Genomic DNA, 19,213 nt, shown 5'->3' with positions numbered 1-19,213 from the left:
AAAGGTGGGGAAGAAGGGAAGGAATCACTTGAGAGGATAAAATGTGTATCTCCTGCAAGGGACTGAGACCACCAAGTGTCATTTGCAGACAAAAAAAGGAACCTGGTTGCAAAAAGAATGTGATTTACTATGATCTAACATCTTGGAATCTTCACGAAAAAAAGAAAGCTGTCAGCAACCTTTTAGCACCAGAGTCATCATAAAACCCCATTGAAACTAAGCCTGAAGTTTCTGGTTTTGTATAGCCCCCACCTCACTACCTCTCCGCGTGTCAGTTGGTGCTTCTCCACTGCTGTGGCATGGCTTTTTCTCAGATGTACAGTTCCCAAAGAAGATCTGGAAAAGGAGAGTGGGTGGGGCCAAAATCCACAGCCTGAACATCAGTGCGCCTTCCAGTACTAACAAATGAGGGTCTGCACTTCAAAACTATTTAATTCACAAAGAGGAGAAAAAGATATTATTCCTTGGCAATTATGAAAGATATGTGACATTTTCCAGATTTTGACAATTAGACAACAATAAAGGTGGGGAAAAAAAATCTGGCACTTAAAAATCTCATTAGAAATGCAGTTTTAGGTGGGCTGAAGCTATTCATGACTTCAGTTGAAACACCTTGAATAGTTTTGTCTATAACTTAGAAGAGTATAATTTGGAAAATGTGAAGCTGCCTTTTTTTCCTGTGTTCTAGGTTTGCTTCCTCAAGTTGACCTAAAACAAATAAAACAAACCCTAAAAAGAAAATAGAAGAACTAAGTAAAGTAAAGTTTTAAGTTGACCAAGAGAACTCATTGACTGAAGGTTTTTACCAAGTCACACTTGACATATAGAGTACTTGATCACTCTGGACTACTTAGTACGTGATTAATACAGCTGGTGTTTTGTCATGTGTTATTGGAAGACTAGCTTAAAAATATCCAGTAACGCCTGTTTATTTGGGATTGCCAACAAAACCCAAACATGTTTGGTTTTAATAGATATTAGTTAACACTCTGGAGTGGCTGTGTCATGAACATTGGTAGAGTAGCCATGGACGCAGGCCTTCTCAAAGCAAGTGCTGTAATCACTGTAGCTTTTCAGCACTATGCAGTTACATTATAGGGACTTTCCTGTGGGGAGACTTAAACCATGGTTGCCCAAAACAGCCAGCTCGGACTTCCCTCTGCCCAAGAGTCCTACTCTTTTTCCAAGGAAACCACAGCCCTGAGTCCTTCCATCCCGACTCTTACAGGTTCTTTTGCATAACACAGCAGAGATACTGCCTTCCTTATCCTCTTATACCCTTAAAACTCCTTTCTTGGACCTTGGTCCTCACTTCTTGATTTCCACAAGAGACATTTGGGGGCCCTAATAAGGGCAGTCTTGCCGTAGCTCCCGTTAAGGAAATGTCTGCCAGGGTCATTTTTCCTCTCTTTCCACAAGGTTCCCCTTAGCTGCTTCTAGCATATCTTCCTCGTCCTCATTTTCAAAGTCTAAGTCTTTCTCACCTTATTGATGGCCTGGACAACTCCAGCCAGACACAGTAGTGCCCTATTGGTTCTGCCCTTGGTCAGGTCTTTAAGGAAGATGCTGTTCCCAACACCACTCACAAGCTTCAGGTGCTCCTGTAAACAACACGGGCTTGTTCTGCAAGAAGCAGAGCCGGAAAAGCTGCTCAAACACAAGATGTTTTAAGCCAAGCAATTTGGGCTTGACAGAAATCTGCTATTCTGAAGTAAACTGTGTTTTACAAGAAAATCCTCACCTCAAGTAACTAGACTTAGCCTTCCTCATATCAGAGGATGGTCCTTTTTTTCGTTCATGTTTGTACACAACCTAGTGCACTGAGGGACCTGGGAACCAGGGCCAGATCTTCAGGATATGATCCATACACTGTAACTGCTGCCTTTGAAAGGACTAACAGGAAGATGAAGGCATGTGGAGAAAATCTTGGACCACATTAAAAAAAAATATATATATATATGTATTCTCCATGAAAGGGACCAACACACTGTTGGGGAAAAAAACAAACCAACCAAAAAACCTGCAAGTGTTTGGTGACTCTATTATCCAAACTCTTCTGAGCTGGCAAGAAATCAAGGTATGAAAAGAATCCAGGCATTTTGAGTAGAAATATTCTTACTTTCAAGCAAACACTAGCAGCATGATGCATTTATTTTAAGCCTCTCTCAAATGTCATTAGAGATTTAGCATTAAATGAAGCATCCAGCTAGTTATGTGCACTTGTCAAAATGTGACAAACGTTCTCCCAGCAGGACTATACCTGGGCTGTTGCAATGATTCAGAGTCTCCCATAGTGTCTGTAATGAGATGGACCTTGGCGGGGAGGGGGGAAGGTAGAGTGGAGGTGCTGAGCTGAAACTCCCTACACACACAAGTTGTGCAAACGCAAATTTGCATCTCTGAAACGAGACGTCCATCCATGACGACAGGGCAAAATCTGCCACTAGTGGGAGGAGTGTAAGATAAGTGTACAATGGAACACGCCTCAGAAAGTGATCTTTCAACACAGAAAGTTACTTAGAAATCCTTTCAGGTTTTTCCTCTCATCTCTCTTTGGCAATCCATGGTAAGTCACCATTAGTCACTGGAAGTATTAACTAATTTAAATGAGATTTCTTTGACCTATATATCATTTCCTTTTTTTTTACTTCACTAGAGATGAAGAAAGTATGCAATCAAAGAAAAGCTAAAGCACAAGCTAAGAGTGCATGTTGAATTAGATAGTATAGCATCGTTACAAAAAATACAAATAGGATGGCAAAGTCACCAGGTCCAGTCATCAAGTAGCAAACTTGGAGATATGGGGGGTTTGTGGCTGGGATGTGTACCACACGCATCCGTCCATGACTGAAGTACCCTTCAAATTCTAAAGGTGAAGCTTAACAGATTCTTTTATTCTCTTCCTCTTCTCCTAAAAGCATGATTTTTACTCGGTTTTTGTTACAGCGTTGAACAATGATTGCATTGAATTAAAAAGATTAATTTTTTCATCTCTACCAAAAAAAAAATCAGCAAGATTTACCCAAGCTCTATGTCCAGAGACTACTTGGCTCATTGGTCATGTGGAGCTCATAGCTGTCATGGGAGTGATCTGTGGTTGGCACTGATGAGAAAACAGGCCACAACTTTTAGAGCATTTGGTACTTGATGAAAACGATTGTTTCATTCTTACATGTAACATGTAGTTCATACCAAGGAAGTATTAACAAAATGTTCTTATTAGCCACAGAAAATAGACGTGTTTCAGCCACATTGCAGAAGTGAAGAGCTCAAAGCCAACTTGTGAACCACACTGACAATCTTAAAGCGATGGTGAAAGATAGCTTTGCAGTCATAACAAAAATACAACCACTTCTTTCTCACCAGAATCATTTATCTTCCGCTTCATCCAGAAATACCATCAAACTGCTGTTCTTCCTTTAAACACTGATGGCTTCTATACCAGTAGAAGAGCTGACAGACATACTGTGTGTGGGGCAGAGGGAAACCAGAGCCCAGTACACCCACCCACAGCCAGCACAAAAGTCAGCTGAGGACTTTTTAGATAAAAGGAAAATCCCCAGAGCATCCCACTGACATAGTAGTTCCTGTCCTCTGCTGATGATCTGGGAAGGAAAATGTAAGGAAAGCAAAAAGAACTACTTCAGGTATAATCTATTCATCTCTAAGTCTTTCTGCCCTCCTATAACATTCACTGAATGCAATAGGAAGACTTTCTCCAACTTCCAGTAAATTTTGGATCACACTATTTTTGGATTTCAGTTCTCTGTTTTAACATTTTCAAGACAGTATTTTGCTATTGGTACAATTGCAACAGACATAAATTTGGCTGTTAGAGCTAAAATATACCCTGGTGCCAAGAGGGAGACCATACAGAAGATAGCGTTTTTCTGCTCAAACCTGAAAGGTTTATAATCTATTCAACTTACGTGCTTGATATTTTGTTGTTGTTCAAAAGTAGTTTTGAACTATAAAAACCAAGGTTGAAAATATTAAAAATTAATTTTCCAGCGTTCTCAGACCTATAAATCAAAGGGGAAAATATAGCAAAGCTCACAAACAACTTCAGTTTGAACAATAAATTTTGTAGCTGAGCAGTATCAGGAGATACCTTCACATGCCGGACCATTTTATGGCTCAGCCCTGTGGCTCCTCCAAACCACACTGCTTTGCACCCCTCAACTGGGAGAGCAGTGTGTTTTGTGCCAGTTAGAGCAAGAAAGTAAAAGGGGATCTTGCTCAACTAACAAACCCAGTCCTCAGACGATGTGAAACACCTTTATTTGGAAACCTACCAAAGTCTCTGACGGGTTTTCACAAGAGAGATAAATCAAATGAGAGCGCTACAATGCAGGTTACTGTGATGCAAATAAGCATGCCATACATCTGTGTAAAGTCTTGGCAATGCTCCCAAGGGGACACCCAGAGTAAATTGGATGCTACTTCCCGGCCTCTCACAACTATGGAGGTGTTGACCTGTCACCTACATTTAAGTCAACAATGAAACCATAAGCAAAAGAGGAGAAAATCTGGCTAGTGACTTATATTGTAGAAAGCTAAAGATATTGAAGTTAACTTTCCCTGGCCAATGACAGGAGATTAAGAGGGTAAAGCACTCCTTTCAACCCAGCACTGGCCCAAAGTCAGTGGTGCACAAAAGGGGACATAAAGCATGGCTCTGCAAGCAAAGGAGGTTCAACCAGTCCATATAAACTCATCACAAAACCTCTGTGTGCTCCATGCTATGTTGGCAGCACATCACAGCAAGAGCTCCAGGCCTTGCTTATGCAAACATCCAAGTGTGCCACCACCAAAATGTTACCTGTAAGAAAAAAAAGAATTAACTCCCCCAAAATGTCCCAGAGTGGTGATTAATGACACAGCTGTTAGTTCCAGATCCTGCACTGCCACCAGCAGCCACTACCCTGCACGGTGCAAATGGCAACGCGTGCTCTAGTGACATGAATAAGAAGATTGACTGGATAAAAAGGAAGGGCATTAGTCTTATGTATGTAGCAGTGTAGTGAAAAATAAGGTTATGTCATTACTTTTAGTAAGGAAGTCCTTGTAAGTCTACATTTAGACTAATACGTGAAACATTAGTTTGGTTTAACATATTCTTTAACTTACCCCTTGAAGTAATGCACTTAGTACTTTCTAGCTAAATATTCTAAACTAGACTTTGCATCAGCATTTAAGTGTCTCGGATGAAAGCATTATAGCCCAGCATGCGAAAGTCTCCCCGCCTTGAGAACCCTGCGTGAGATTCAGCTGAGAGGCGAGTTATGGAAACCCTCACCCACACACCACAGGGCTCAGGCTCAGGCTGCAAAGAGCAGCTCCTTCCCCAAACAGGCATGCAGAGCATGAGAAAAGATAAAGGTCTGCTCCTCCATAAATCAAAAAGTGAACTTGCCCTGTGAATACTCCTGGGTCTGAGGAATCATACAAAAAGGCAGTTTCATCTTCATAACTGCCATTGCAACCTTTCTGTGCGTGGGCTGTGTTTGGCCACCAATTGAGAAAAATCTTCAGTATTCGCCACAGTAAATTCTCTTTGCTATCACTCTTTCTTTAAGAGAGTATAGCACACATTCTTCAAAAAGTATAACCCTTCAGTTTGATTTGCAAAGTCTCTTCTGAGTTAAGCAGGTGTCAAGAAAGAGACGTGATTTGGGAGCTGAAGAAAGCAGAGCCTAAGTCAGCACCCAACTGGACAGAGGTTTACAGTTCTGTTCTCTTACTGCTTTTCCTTCCCCTTCTCTTGGAATTTTCCTGTCTCCTTGATACATTAGAGACCACATTGCATTAACTTTAGGATGCACTACTACTACAAAAATCCCCTTTTCTGCAGGTCTTACAGAGTGTTCCCTTTCACAACTGAACAGAATTGGATGCCAGCTGTAAAAGAGATCTCCCAGCCCACCCTGCAAGCAGAGGAACACTTCTGCTTCGACCAGAGTACATTCAAACTCAGTGTAAAGAGCACAGTCCCCTTCAAACCCAGCAACCAAGCTCTGCTGCAGGCGACTTACAACATAGCTCTCAAGTTCACCAAAAACTTGCATAAGCTCATCTTAGTTTTACTGTCTTGCATTTGGGATTCAGATGTGAATCAGTGAAAAAGGATGAAATTTTAAGTACAAATGAGATAGACTAAAGAGTATGGAAAGAACAGCTAATAGAGGGTAAAAGAGGATCTGAAAGCAGAAAAAAAAACAGTCAATCACTGGAAGTTACTTAAATCGTTCTTTCTCATTATTACACTACAGGAAAAACAGAATTTTTGGTTTTTTTTTTCATTGCCGAGAAATTTGAGTTGAATTTTTACCTCAGTAAGTCAATGCAAACCCAGAGTAACGCTATTCACTTCAAGAGCTCTCTGCATTTTAGCAAAAGCCCCGGAGAATAAAATTTCAGAAGAAATGCAGGTACACACAGTCTCCTCTCAGATGGGCTGTCACCTCCTATAGTTCCAGGTTTAGTTAAACATGCAGACCCAAAATAGTGCTCTGGGATCAGTGTCAGACAGTGACTGATGGCTGGAAAGTGCCAAAAGGAGTTATTACATCCCTTTCGCACATTAGTTTCACATACGTGACAAGAGCTCACACAAGTATACAGCAGTGTACCAGGCAGGATTAGATGGATTCACGGACAATAGGTCAACAAACAAATGAGGTAAAGGCAATAGGCAGGGACAGCCCCTCTAACATCACTAATCCCCAAGCTCTGGCTGCCGAGGAGTAGGAGGCAGAAGGGCTGCAAAATGTAACACAAGCTGAAGGCAAAGGACTGGCCTAGCTGGGAACTCATCTCACCCAGCAGGGAATTTCATGTGGGTTTCATATTCATGTATAACTCCCTAAAGTTACTCTACCATTTTACTGTGTATGAACTAAGAAGCTGCCTTCCTCTGAAATGATTGGATAATTCACTGTTATTTACAAATTTATCATTTTTCTACTCTATTGGTTGCATTTCTAAGTAATTATTATATCCCCCGTTCCAGACCCACATGTTTAGGACCAGTGCAGGAGTGGATCTAGATTTGTAGGTACATACTTTTTGTGCAAACCTGTACATTTCAGATAGTATCCCTTGCTGTTATGAGTCCCACAGGATCTTCTGAAGATGACTGTAGGACCATCTCTACCTTCACTGGAGAACCTGTGAGAACCTGCCTAAGCAAAAGATGTGAGAAATTCGCTAAGAGAAAATGGTCAAAGGGAAGCAGAGTGGTTTTTTAAACCTGCCAGAATAGAATGAAACCCCATGTATTTAGCGGGGAAAACATTTAAATCTTATAACACCGGTATTTGTTCTCCATCATCTCTGTCATTACCCATGCATAGCTAGTGCTCCATCTTTAATATAGACCAGTTTGAGGCACAGGTGGGTCCCAAGCCACATACCCTGTAAAATAGATCCAGAATTCTTTGGGAACAGGATTAGCTCTATTACTTTTGTGCCAGTCAAGCACCAAACTGCAGTTTCGGTCTCAATTTACTGCTGCCTTTGGGCAAGGACAGGCCAGGATTGTCTGGCTGTTCCTTTAAGGGTGCTGAAAGCAAGCCAACTGGAAAGGTTTTCAAAGGAGGTGTCATCAGAGCAAGCTGAAATACCAGAAGAACAGGAAAAGCACAAAAACTAAATAGGGTCCAGTCGATGCAATACACGAAGGACAGCCAGAAGAAAGACTGGAAATACTAAAAGAGGACTTTTCCCTTGGAAGTACGAAAGGAAGAGCTCCAGCAGACCAGGTATGATTATATATGAACTTTGGAAATCAGAATTCCTGCAGTGACAAGGGAAAAAGGGAGGAAAGGAGAGCAGTCCGGTGGGGAACTGGGGGGGCTGGGTCAGGCTGTGTGAAAGAAGAGCTGACAGCTCCAGCACTAACTGAGAATTGATGGGGGAAACAAGAAACAGAGGATGGTTTAGCTGCAGAACGACACCAAAGCATACCACCGTCTCTCCAAAAGTTAAGAAAAACCTAGATTCATGAAAGACAAATTGACCATAAGGGGTGACTGAACGGGAGCAAGTTGGATCCCTCCCCCGTAAGCACCAAGGCAGAGATCTCATTGTCAGAGGTTTGTGTTTATGAATACAGAAAGGAGCAATTATACCAGGAGCCGGCAGAGCTGAGCTGGGGCTGCAGCAGAGCCCTTCACCGGCAGCGAAGGGCTGGGGTATGAGGCGGGTGCCCACCCTGCTGCGGACAGAGCAGCGCCCACCTCCCTCTCCCCACAGGCAGAGCCACCTGCCCCAACAACCCCCACAGCCTTTCCCCACTCAGCACCAGTGGCAGGTTTTTCCTGTACAGCTGCTTAAATCAGGTGGGAAACTTCTTGTCCGACTTATCTGCCAGCTTAACCCAGATGCCTCAAAGAGTATATCTATGGAATAGAGGTACGTGTGTAGCAGAAAACCCCAAACAGTCCATGTGCTGGGACTGGAGGGATGCAGTGACCAGGGCACACCTAAAGTTTTTCTGCATATATCTTAAAACAGAAATTACTGTTCATGATGGCACAGCCCTGCCACAGATGAGCAGCATCAGAGGTGCAGCACACAGCACCCTGCGAGCGCTGGCAATGCAGCAGTTTGCCCCACTCGCCTCCCAGGGAGGAGGACATTCTGAAAGGATCCATGAGACATGCTGCCTTTGTGTCACACAGCCTGCCGGGGGGAGAGCAGACATAGAATTATTTTGGTTGGAAGAGACCATTAAGATCATCAAGTCCCACCGTTAACCCAGCACTGCCAAGTTACCTCTAAACATGGCAAGACCTGAAGCAGACTGGAGTAGAGAATCTAGGCTGGGACAGGAAAAATATAGCCTGGCTAACTTGTACAAACGTTCTTCATTACAGTGCTAGAGATGCTCTTCATCCCCCCTCTTCTTGATGCCTTTCTCAGAACATCTTGGTACCACATGAAGTGTTCATGGGGCATTAGAGTGCTGTAACCCTTTAATGATTGTCATGTGAAAGGAGAACGAGGGGATGGTATGGCAACCGAGTGAGTGTGATCCTGGGCAGAGCCAAAACCGGTCCTGCCCAAGCCCTGATTGCAGCAGAAGCTATTATAACAAGTGGGGAGGAAGGAGGGTCAGAAATGCTTCTTTCCTTGAGCACTGGAATGTGTCTCACATTCCTCCCATACACATTTTTCCTTTGCTAGGGTCATCTTGCCCTCTAGTGGTTCACAGTACAGAGCATTTCTGCTGTACATCCTGTAACATCAATGGTTTCAGCTGTTATTCATAAAATGAAATAATTCAAATTCCCGTTATCTGCACCCATTTCTTAGTGCATCAGGTCATCAGTAAAATGTGCTATCATGGCGCGAAGTTAGAAAAGAAGATGCATAATGCCTGCTGCCTTGTGCATTAGGTATCACACCCTTTGAGAGGATCCTCTGCCCACCCGATCTGGAGCGATACAGTCAACAGGCACACGAATATTTTTGGCTGTTTTGGAAGAGATCTTTCTTCAGCTTTTACAAAAAAAGTTTGAGGAAAAACACTGCCTGCAAAATACTTTATTTTTAAGATTAAAACTTTTGCCTGAAAACAAAAGTTCTCAGGAGGTAAAGAGGTAAAAGTCAAAAGCAGAGGGATGGAAATCCCAGCTGGTAATGAGCACCTTCCAGACGGCTCCAAAAGATAAATTGTGCACGTTTAGATTCCTGACATTGCCTATACCAACATGAATATGGAGTATAGCTTACTGTCTTTTTCCATTGTGTGCCCCCCATTACACCCATTTTGACTTCTCTTTGGGCTCTGTTCAGAGTTGCAAAGTTTAATTTATTCTGTAAGTCTCTGCTGGAGACAAGAACAAAAATATCTGCTTCATTTCATTTTAGTGTGAACTATTATCCTCAGTGACTACTAATTTTTTTGTGTGGATTGAAAATAGGATTTCTGTATCCTAACTGGACTTCTAACGCAGTTAATTCCAGTTGAGGATGTGGCTTGACATCCTTTCTGTATTTACTAGCAACTCTCATCTACTAGGCTCTGGAGTTACCAGCTGTATGTAACAGGAAAGCCATACACATGTAGGAGGTGAAGGAGGAAAACAACCCAGCAATAGTGAACTAGTTAGTTGTCATTCGACATGGCGCTTGGCTGTGATCAGTCATGGTGTTGAGTGGAATCTCAGAACTCAGCTGTCTTCAGTGCCTTTTGTCTAGAAAGGCTTTTCCTGTGGTTAGCTTGATCAGTGCAGACTGAATGCCAGTATAATTTGTTTCCCCATTAAAGATCTTCCAAGTCATTCTTTATACACTATCTACAAAGACACAGAAACAGCAGACAAATGTAAGGAAAAGCTGTTCACTTTAAAGTTATGAAGAAAAATGTTTTCCAACTGCCGCCTCTAAAGAGCACTCCTTAGCATTAGAAACCACAAAATAAAAATCAATTACAAGACATCTTTGCACTTGTGTGGGCAGTGTCATCCTTCTAACAAACTTCCTCCTCAGCTTTGCTGCAGAGGCCATGGACTGCTGGAAGCAAGAAAGAAGCAACACCTGGACTTTTCCCACCTTGATTCTCTGCCTCTATGGATTCTTCTTCATGATGAAACCATCAGAACCTTTCCTAACCCCGTATCTAACAGGACCAGATAAAAACCTGACCATATTAAAGGTATGGTTTACTCTGACTTTTTTTTTTTTATATGGAGCAACAGAAAAAAAAAAAAAAGTAAAAGTTTAAAGACATTTTTAAACAAAGATCAAAACCAAAAAGCACACTGTAACCAGCTTTGGCAGGTTACAATTCGCAGCAGATAGCATAAATAAAAGATCCATTTAATGGATTTAAGATCCATTTGCCTGCAAAAATATTTTCTCTTTTGTTCTCTTCCAGGTTACCAACCAGATTTTCCCAGTTTGGACATACTCCTACCTCGCACTCCTTTTCCCAGTCTTCCTGATTACAGACTACATGCGCTACAAGCCCATCCTCCTCCTCCAGGGCATCAGCTTCATCATCACGTGGCTCCTGCTCCTCTTCGCACAGGGAGTGCTGGCCATGCAGATGGTGGAGTTCTTCTACGGGATGGCGACAGCCACCGAGGTCGCCTATTATGCCTACATCTACAGCGTCATCAGCACCGATCACTATCAGAGAGTGACGAGCTATTGCCGAAGTATCACTCTGGTTGCAGCCACTGTTGCCGCCGTGCTGGGACAGCTGCTGGTTTCCTTAGCAGATGTATCCTACTTTCACCTTAACGCCATTACTTTGGCTTCTGTGTCCCTGGCATTCGTGTGTTCCCTTTTCCTCCCAATGCCTCAAAAGAGTATGTTCTTCCACAGGAAAGGGGTCTCGCAAACTCTCCCAGGACCAGACAAAGCCGTGGCCGCAGTTGGCGCCGACGGGCCATCGAACTGCCGAGAGGACGAGGGCTCTGTATCTGCTGAGAGGGCACCGACCCCCACCCAGCAGGCTGACGATGCCAAGCCCCAGAATCACGCTTTCGGAGTACTGGTGCAGCTGAGCAAGGACCTGAGGGACTGCTACAGCTCTAGGAAGCTCCTGTACTGGTCCCTGTGGTGGGCTCTGGCTACGGCAGGGTTTAACCAGGTTCTGAATTATGTCCAAGTGCTGTGGGACTTCAGAGCCCCCTCTCACAGCTCTGCGGTGTACAATGGAGCTGTTGAAGCAATAGCAACTTTTCTGAGTAAGTTAGTGTCTAGGCATCCATCACAAAGGTGATCTGAAGTTTTATTTCAGAACATTTTTAAAGCGCCAGTCCATTGCAGATGCTCCAGGAAGTCAGTGTATGCATTGTGCATTCAAAATCTAATTCTTTGATGTACAAAACAGTTCAAATATGAGCTATGCTATTTTTCTTTATGACAGGGACACCCAGCTTTAGCCCACCAGTACGCAGAGAGCATACAAGTCATATGGACCTTGCATCCAACTGCTAAATCCATTCAGAGGCACCCATGTTTCTTTTGATGAGGTTGTTGGGGGGTGGTGCGTTTCCCCCCAAACAAATGTCGCGCAGTTCCCATAACAACTGTATCGACTTACACAGATGAAAAGTTTTTCATAAATATTTTACACTAAAAGAACATAATCCTCTTATTAAGATCTCTCTCTAGTGAAATACTCTTGCGGAGCAGGAGGGAAAGAAGAATTTTAGTCATTTCAAGATATGGAGATTTGCAGAAAAGACCTGATTGAATTCATTACGCTACTGACGTTAACCATTACTTTTTTGCACTGGAAGCAGATGCCCACACCGCATAAGCAAAGTAATGTTATCAAAAAGTAACATCAGAGGATACCACCCTGACGTTGGCAGTGTTTCACATATTCATATTGTGCTGCTGTAGAGAACTTGCACAAGACACTGGGGTGTGACCCACCAGGGAAAATAAGCATGTCTACGTCATACCTGGTCATTCAGGTTACCCTTACAGTCATTAAGGAGAAACAGATACTTCTAAGATTAAAAATTACTCTCATCTTGAGGTAGGCAACTCAACAGACCAAATGAACTACGAATTAGAAGGATTTAACTCCTGCAGTGTCTACTCCTTGATGAATTCCTCTTTCTCGTGGAATTGCCTATTTCTAAATGTAGAGATGCAGAACTTTTAAAATTGTATGAGTCCCCTAAGACAGACAGTCAGGTGGCTTACCTTCACAACAGATGTGTCTTGGTAGCAGGCCCATCAAAAGCAAGCATTGCCTATCCTTTCTCATTTCCCCAAATATATTCACTTGATGCCTCACAAAACTCCTTTTTTTGACAGATTAGCCCCGTTATGAGCTGCACAGAGGTAAACTGTTAAGCTAGAAGGTAATTGTTTACTAGCTTAGCTATACAGTAAGCTAGTAGAAGCTGGAAGAATTGTTCTTGAGCTCCAAACCATGTTCCTTATTCTCTCCCTGGAGATACATGCTGGGTACAGACAGCTAAATAATGAATCCTTTCATATAACGGTTTATCCTGTGAAGTGGAATAGAACATTAAGAAAGGAATGGCAGAGACTTGATTTTTGCAGTTGTCTAAAAATGACCAGTCATCTGCACGACTTCAGAAGCGATTAGAAATGCTTTCAAAACACTTCAGAACTACTCTGCTTCATTATTCAGCATTGCCTTTCAGCATGCGAGGGTGGCAAGACTTGGTGATGTAGGCTATAGAACAGATACAACCTTTAAATATTTTTTTCCTCTTTTTCTAGGTTCGGTAACATCTTTCATAGTACAATATATGAAAATTAACTGGGACCTTTTTGGAGAACTGGCTTTAGGGATCTTCTCTGCAATAGATGCTGGTTCTCTGTTTCTCATGCATTTCACTACCAACATCTGGGCATGTTACGCCGGCTATCTCATTTTCAAAGCATGCTATATGCTCCTCATAACAATAGCAACGTAAGTATAAAACCTGAAAGTGCTACTATTATGCAGAAAATACCAACAATTCTTTAAGTTTGGGCATCCCTCCTTCTATTTGGAGGTAGCTGGTCTAATGCTAGACATAACTGTTCAGATAAAGACAAGGACACTTAAAAGTCTAGTTATGCTGTTTTCATTCTTCTAAACAACCATAAAATTATTAGAAGGACACTGAACATATACCTAGGCAGAAGTTAAACAAAGTGCAAGGCATCTTTATTACTAAAGGCAACAATTACAGCAAAACATAAAAGCTATTTTCCTCCTTTCTGGCATAGAAGATGCCAAGTGAACAAGAGGGAGGAGCGTGCCTAGACAACCATCCTTTGAGATCCCCTTATTTCTAGACCACCTTGCTGATACACTTGTTAGCAAGCTATAAATTGCATGAATGCAAAAAAAGATTTGGCATAGAATATTGCCCAACATAACTTTATACATATAACCCTTAATGATACCATGATATAAACAAGGAATAAAAGAAAACATTGGACATATAAACTCAGGCAAGATCTCCTAGGAAACCAAGCTATTCTGTTGTCAGAAATAGAAAAATATATATTATTTTTTATTTATTTTAAAACTGTGTAATAAACATAAAACTTGTTTATTACCCTAGTTATTTTATTGAGCAGAATGTCGTTAGACATACCACATGATTTCATGAACAGAAATGTCCAATTAATTTTTATGTCAAACCCCAAAATTATTCAGATACCATTTCAAAAAAACTGCTAGAACTATAATGCATGACAAAAATTGTGCCTATCTTGAACAAAGTCAAACGAATCCTCTATTTTCATTTTGGTGGATTGTTATACATTATAGTGGATCACACCTGGACTACTTCAGCGTATTCTACAGAAAAGAAAAAAAAAAGTAAAAGCTTGCACAAAAAAAGCTCTGATAGAAAACAATTAAAAGAGAGCTGCAGGACTAGCACACATTTGTTCAGATAGAAACTTTGGATGTAAATATTGCAAGGAAAAATGATCCAATTATTGTCAAAAAAGAAATTGCAAGGCAAATCTACAGGCTCTTGGTAGAAATAAATGGTATGCTATCTCAGCTGTCAAGCCACAAAGCAAGAAGTGATTCATATCATCATTGAAAAGTTGGTTAGAGGATACCCGTGGTGACCTTCCAGTCTAACATCCCACCCAGGGCAGACCTCCTGCCAATGCCAGATCAGCTCATGGTTTTGTCTGGCCATGTCTTTCAAAGCCTCCATGGAGACTTTACAGCATGCCCGGCACAGTTTGCGAAGGTAGAGAAGAAACAAAGGGGATGATTAAAGAGCTCTGATTCCTAACGAGATAAAGCAGATCACCTGATAACATGGTTTGGAAAAGAAACACAGGCAAGTAAAAAAACCCATCAAGATACACTGTAGTAGTCAAGACATTTAGAGCAAACAAGAAAGCAAACAAACGAATGAAGCATTATTTGCTCCATCCTTCCTATATCATCTGCATGAATTGTTTCTCTTCATCAACTAAGTTGAGAGGAACAACCTTCCACCCAGTGTGAAGTAACTGACCTGCCAGTCTCACATTAGGTTCCAGATTGCGGCCAATCTGAGCATGGAGCGCTATGCCTTGATGTTTGGATTCAACAACTTTGTTGCACTGGCGATTCAGACAATTCTTACAGTAGTCGTCGTGGATTCAAAAGGCCTGGGACTGAACATAGTGACTCAGGTGAGTGCTATTAACTTACTCCATTCTGGCAAGACCCCAGCTGGCGTACTGTGTCCAGCTCTGAAGCCCTCAGCACAGTAAAGACATGCACCTGTTGGAGAGGGTCCAGAGGAGGGCCACAGAAAGGATCAGACAGATGGAACACCCCCCCTATGAGGACAGGCTGAGAGAGTTGGGGTGGTTCAGGCTGGAGAAGAGAAGGCTCCAGGGGCACCTTATTGTGACCTTTTAGTACTTAAAGGGGGGCTTATAAGAAAGATGGGGAGAAACTTTTTAACCTGGGCCTGTTGCGATAGGGCAAGGAGTAATAGTTTTAAACTAAAAGAGGGAAGGTTTAGACTAGATATAAGGAAGAAATTTTTTTACAGCGAGGATGGCGGAACACACTGGCCCAGGTGGCCCAGAGAGGTGGTAGATGCCCCATCCCTGGAAACATTCATGGCCAGGTTGGATGGGGCTCTGAGCAACCTGATCTAGTTGAAGATGTGCCTGCTCATGGCAGGGGGGCTGGACTAGATGACCTTTAAAGGTCCCTTCCAACCCAAACCATTCTGATTCTACTTCCCATTTATTGCCTATCCAGTTCATCTTCAAAAGTTTACCAAGAGAGAAATAGCTATGCCAAAGGATAATTTCACTCCCTCTTTCATTTGTAGAAGCCTAGACAACTTGCTCTTCCCTTGTGTCAGCCATCATTCTTCCCTTTTGCCTTTTAGTGCAGCATTTAGAATTACAGGTGCTGGTCTCCGACTTTTTAAAGGCAGATACACCAGAACATAATCAGGCCTTGCTATCTGACCAGTTTTACTAATTAATAGGACGCTGAATAACATCCTTTCTGCCCAAAAATTCAGGCTGGTTTTCTGAGATGCAGAATCAGCATGACCAGATGTTGTTAGGGGAGTTCAAGACCATGAGACACAGCCTGGATTATTGGAGTTATTTCAGCTCAAGTGACAAGGACGCCTGTCACCTAATTCCGGCCCAGGAACAAACCTGATCTATATCTCAATGTGAATAACAGTTTTCTGCCCATAGTTTGGGCACTTAATTTGGGGTGGGATATCCTATCTCACAACAGCGTCCCTAACTTCAGTCAGCCCAGTTCCTCTTATGTTGGAGTCAACTGAAATGTACTGACCTCTGCATTTTCTCAGATGGGATCTGGGCAGCTTCCTACTCCCATGGATTTGAAGACAACTAAAGCTATTCCAATATTCTGCACAGAGAAGGAAAAAGTTACCTTAAAAGATTAAAGATTGAATTAAACACTAAAAATTAAAACTTTAAAATGAAGGACGGGAATATGTAGGACTTCATAAATAGGTGTGCCACTGTTGTTGGAAATACTGATACAAAGTCATGGTATATTTACACAAGCTAGTGTGGTGACAGCACTGAAACGTGCAAGTAAGAGCAAAACCGTACCAACTCAGACTCTTCACTTACATTATTCATGTATATGTGGGTAACGAGGCCACTTCTACATGTTGCATTAATCCCTTCCCCTCTCTGATGTTTATCAAGAGACATAAGGACTGGAAGCAAGGGGCAGTTCTTCATTCCTCAAAGATCTGCTGTTTGCTGGAAAAGCTAAGGTTTTGCTTAATCGCAAAGCAAAAACTTGAACATAGAGAAACTGTGCCAGAACACAGGTAAACAAAGTAATAGTGTCTGTCATCCCCCGAGGCAGCAGTGTTTTCCTAATGTGTTTTTCATTAATTCTGCCTTTTTCTCTCCCCCTCCCAGTTTTTAATTTATGGCAGCTACTTCGCAGTCATAGCTGGGATTTTCTTGATCAGAAGCATTTGCATGCTTGTCTCAAGCAAATGCGAAAGGAAAATAGCGAGATCTTGCAAAGAGCACCTGAACCGTGCTGAACACGAATCAAAGGAGCAGATTGTAACTGGCTCTATGACACGGCTGTAGGAGTCAGGCAGACGGGCCCATGTGGCCAGCCCAGAAGAGCTCCTACTGCAGCACACAGGGAACAGCAGTGCAAGATGAACGTGCAACACAGCCCTGAAAAGCTACGCTGAATCATTACAGCCCTTCGTTACAACATATCCTAGCTAAGAGATCACCATAACGGCACTGTGCCAAGAGGAGAACATAAATTGCTTTAGATTCTTATTTACTCGCCTATAAATAGCTTAAGCAGCAGTAATTTGTAAACGAGAACAGAGCAACCACCTTGGCATCCCACCACGCACGCTGGCAAAGATCGGAGATCACCTTGCCTTGCTTGTTCTAGCTCTTCTATACGGTGTTGGCAAGCTGCTTCCACGCACATTTGCTCATGTATGTGGGTGAAGGGTCAAGCTCCCCTTTGCACGTACCTTGTTCCACACCAAGGAAAAAGGGATCATGCTTGCATCTTGATATTCTTTCCTACTTACCTACAGGCAATTTGGTGACAGACTTCTCCCATCTAATTTAAAAGCCTACATCAGAAGCAGGCCTTTTGCACACAACGGTGCGGAAAAGCAGGTTTACCCAACATATCTGAGAAGGTTCACTAAAACACCGCTAAGCCACAGTTGTTGCTTGGCTGCGTTTGAAAGCTGCAACCTAAACGCTGTACTGAGCCTGCAGCAATCTCAGCCCAGAAGGGAAAAACATCAAAGTCCAGACAAAATGAAAGAGCCCTACTCCTTTCCTTGTGCTTCCAGTAAAATTAAATTCAGGACTGAGTGTCCTGTCTCAACAGGAAAAATAAAAAAAAAACTTAAGGGATTGAGTAGTATGGACTAAAACCAGAGAAGTACATTCTGGAGAAATTTGGCTAATTCCTTGCAGGAAAATTCCAGATTAACATGAATATCCAAGAAAATGTATAACTGAAACAAAAAGCTAGCATCATGTGTGCTTTTGAGTGCCAAATGAGGGAGATTCATTGACCTTGGATTTGGCAGGGTCAGCATCTGAGAATTTATCGAGAAGTCTTATGGCTAATTTAGTGCAGCACAAAGGATAGTTAGTCCAGGAGAAGAAAACAGACTATAAATGAGTTTGCATAGTGAATCCCTAATTTAATATAAATTATGCCCATTTGTTAAAGCTATTTCTGTACCACTCTTTGCTTCTAGCTTCCAATACCTTCATCTAACTAATAAAAATAGAAAATACTTAACATTTACAGAATAATATTTTTCCTGTAGAGACACAAGCTATCATTTGTACTGACATATGTGCTTTTCATACGATTGTCACATACCACAACTAGGCAAACTGCCCAGTGGTGAGAGCAGGTAAGAGAGAAACAATTTGTTTCAAGTCACAAGAAGAATCGGGAGGATTTGACCAAAAGAACCCACCTAATTTTCTAGGCTTTTTTGCTTAGTGTTGTGCATTGTGTGGACATTCTCTGCTGTAAACTGGCTCGAAGCAGAACAGCTTAACCAATGTAGTTGTAAAAGTGGGAGATGTACCGAGTCTCCACTAAACAGTAAGTATTTATTACAGCAGAACTGAGGGCATGATACTCCTGTCTGAAGAAACGTGGACAAAGTCCAGTAGAGCAAGGACTATTTTGTTTTGCTTTTCCTTGTGAGTAGGAATCTTTTTTTGAGGCATTTCATTAAAGAACTAGGTGCCAGAAGCTGGACTAGAAGCTAACTAGAGATCGCATTTAAGTGAAGAAGAGGAACTTTGTATGTCCAGCTCCCCAGTCTCAAACAGAAAGTTAACAAATATTTCTCTCTATGTAGCATCTGACAAAAGGAAAGGAGTCAGCAAGATAGGGAACTTCTGCTGTTATTAAAAAAATAATGACATTAGCAAGCTTCAGGAAAGGAGCTAGAAAAACTGGTAGAGATAACCATAAAAATTCTTCTGTTCTGAACTGGTCAGAGCTCATTGCCTCTGTGTATATGAGATGCCACTAAGGAGCAAAGGAACCAAGCAGACAAAGCGGTTTTGGTTTGCAGCTATAGAGAATATTATCCTCAGAAAAAAGATAAGATTTTAAAAATATATATATTTTTTTTCTTATTATTTCAAATTTTGGAAAGAAAGATTCTGACATTGGGAGTTTGGGGAAGCATGGGGAGGGGGTGATACAGGGAAGGAA

The 19,213-nt window shown here is 42.0% G+C and overlaps 1 protein-coding gene across 1 annotated transcript; it reads left to right on the top strand.

Moving 5' to 3' along the window:
- Positions 1 to 7,746: 7,746 nt before the first annotated feature.
- On the top strand, positions 7,747 to 17,070 carry LOC104290743 (thiamine transporter 2-like). Its single transcript, XM_009889894.1, has 6 exons — positions 7,747 to 7,763; positions 10,498 to 10,663; positions 10,886 to 11,702; positions 13,225 to 13,417; positions 15,000 to 15,141; positions 16,891 to 17,070. Exons 2-6 carry the CDS (start codon positions 10,514 to 10,516, stop codon positions 17,068 to 17,070), a joined length of 1,482 nt encoding a protein of 493 aa, XP_009888196.1. The 5' UTR covers positions 7,747 to 7,763; positions 10,498 to 10,513.
- Positions 17,071 to 19,213: the final 2,143 nt, after the last annotated feature.

Source organism: Charadrius vociferus, unplaced genomic scaffold (assembly GCF_000708025.1).
Source record: "Charadrius vociferus isolate BGI_N301 unplaced genomic scaffold, ASM70802v2 scaffold650, whole genome shotgun sequence".
In the NCBI taxonomy this organism is placed as follows: Eukaryota; Metazoa; Chordata; class Aves; order Charadriiformes; family Charadriidae; genus Charadrius; species Charadrius vociferus.
Note: the sequence above shows the minus strand (reverse complement) of the source record. Positions and strands in the feature narration are given on the sequence as shown.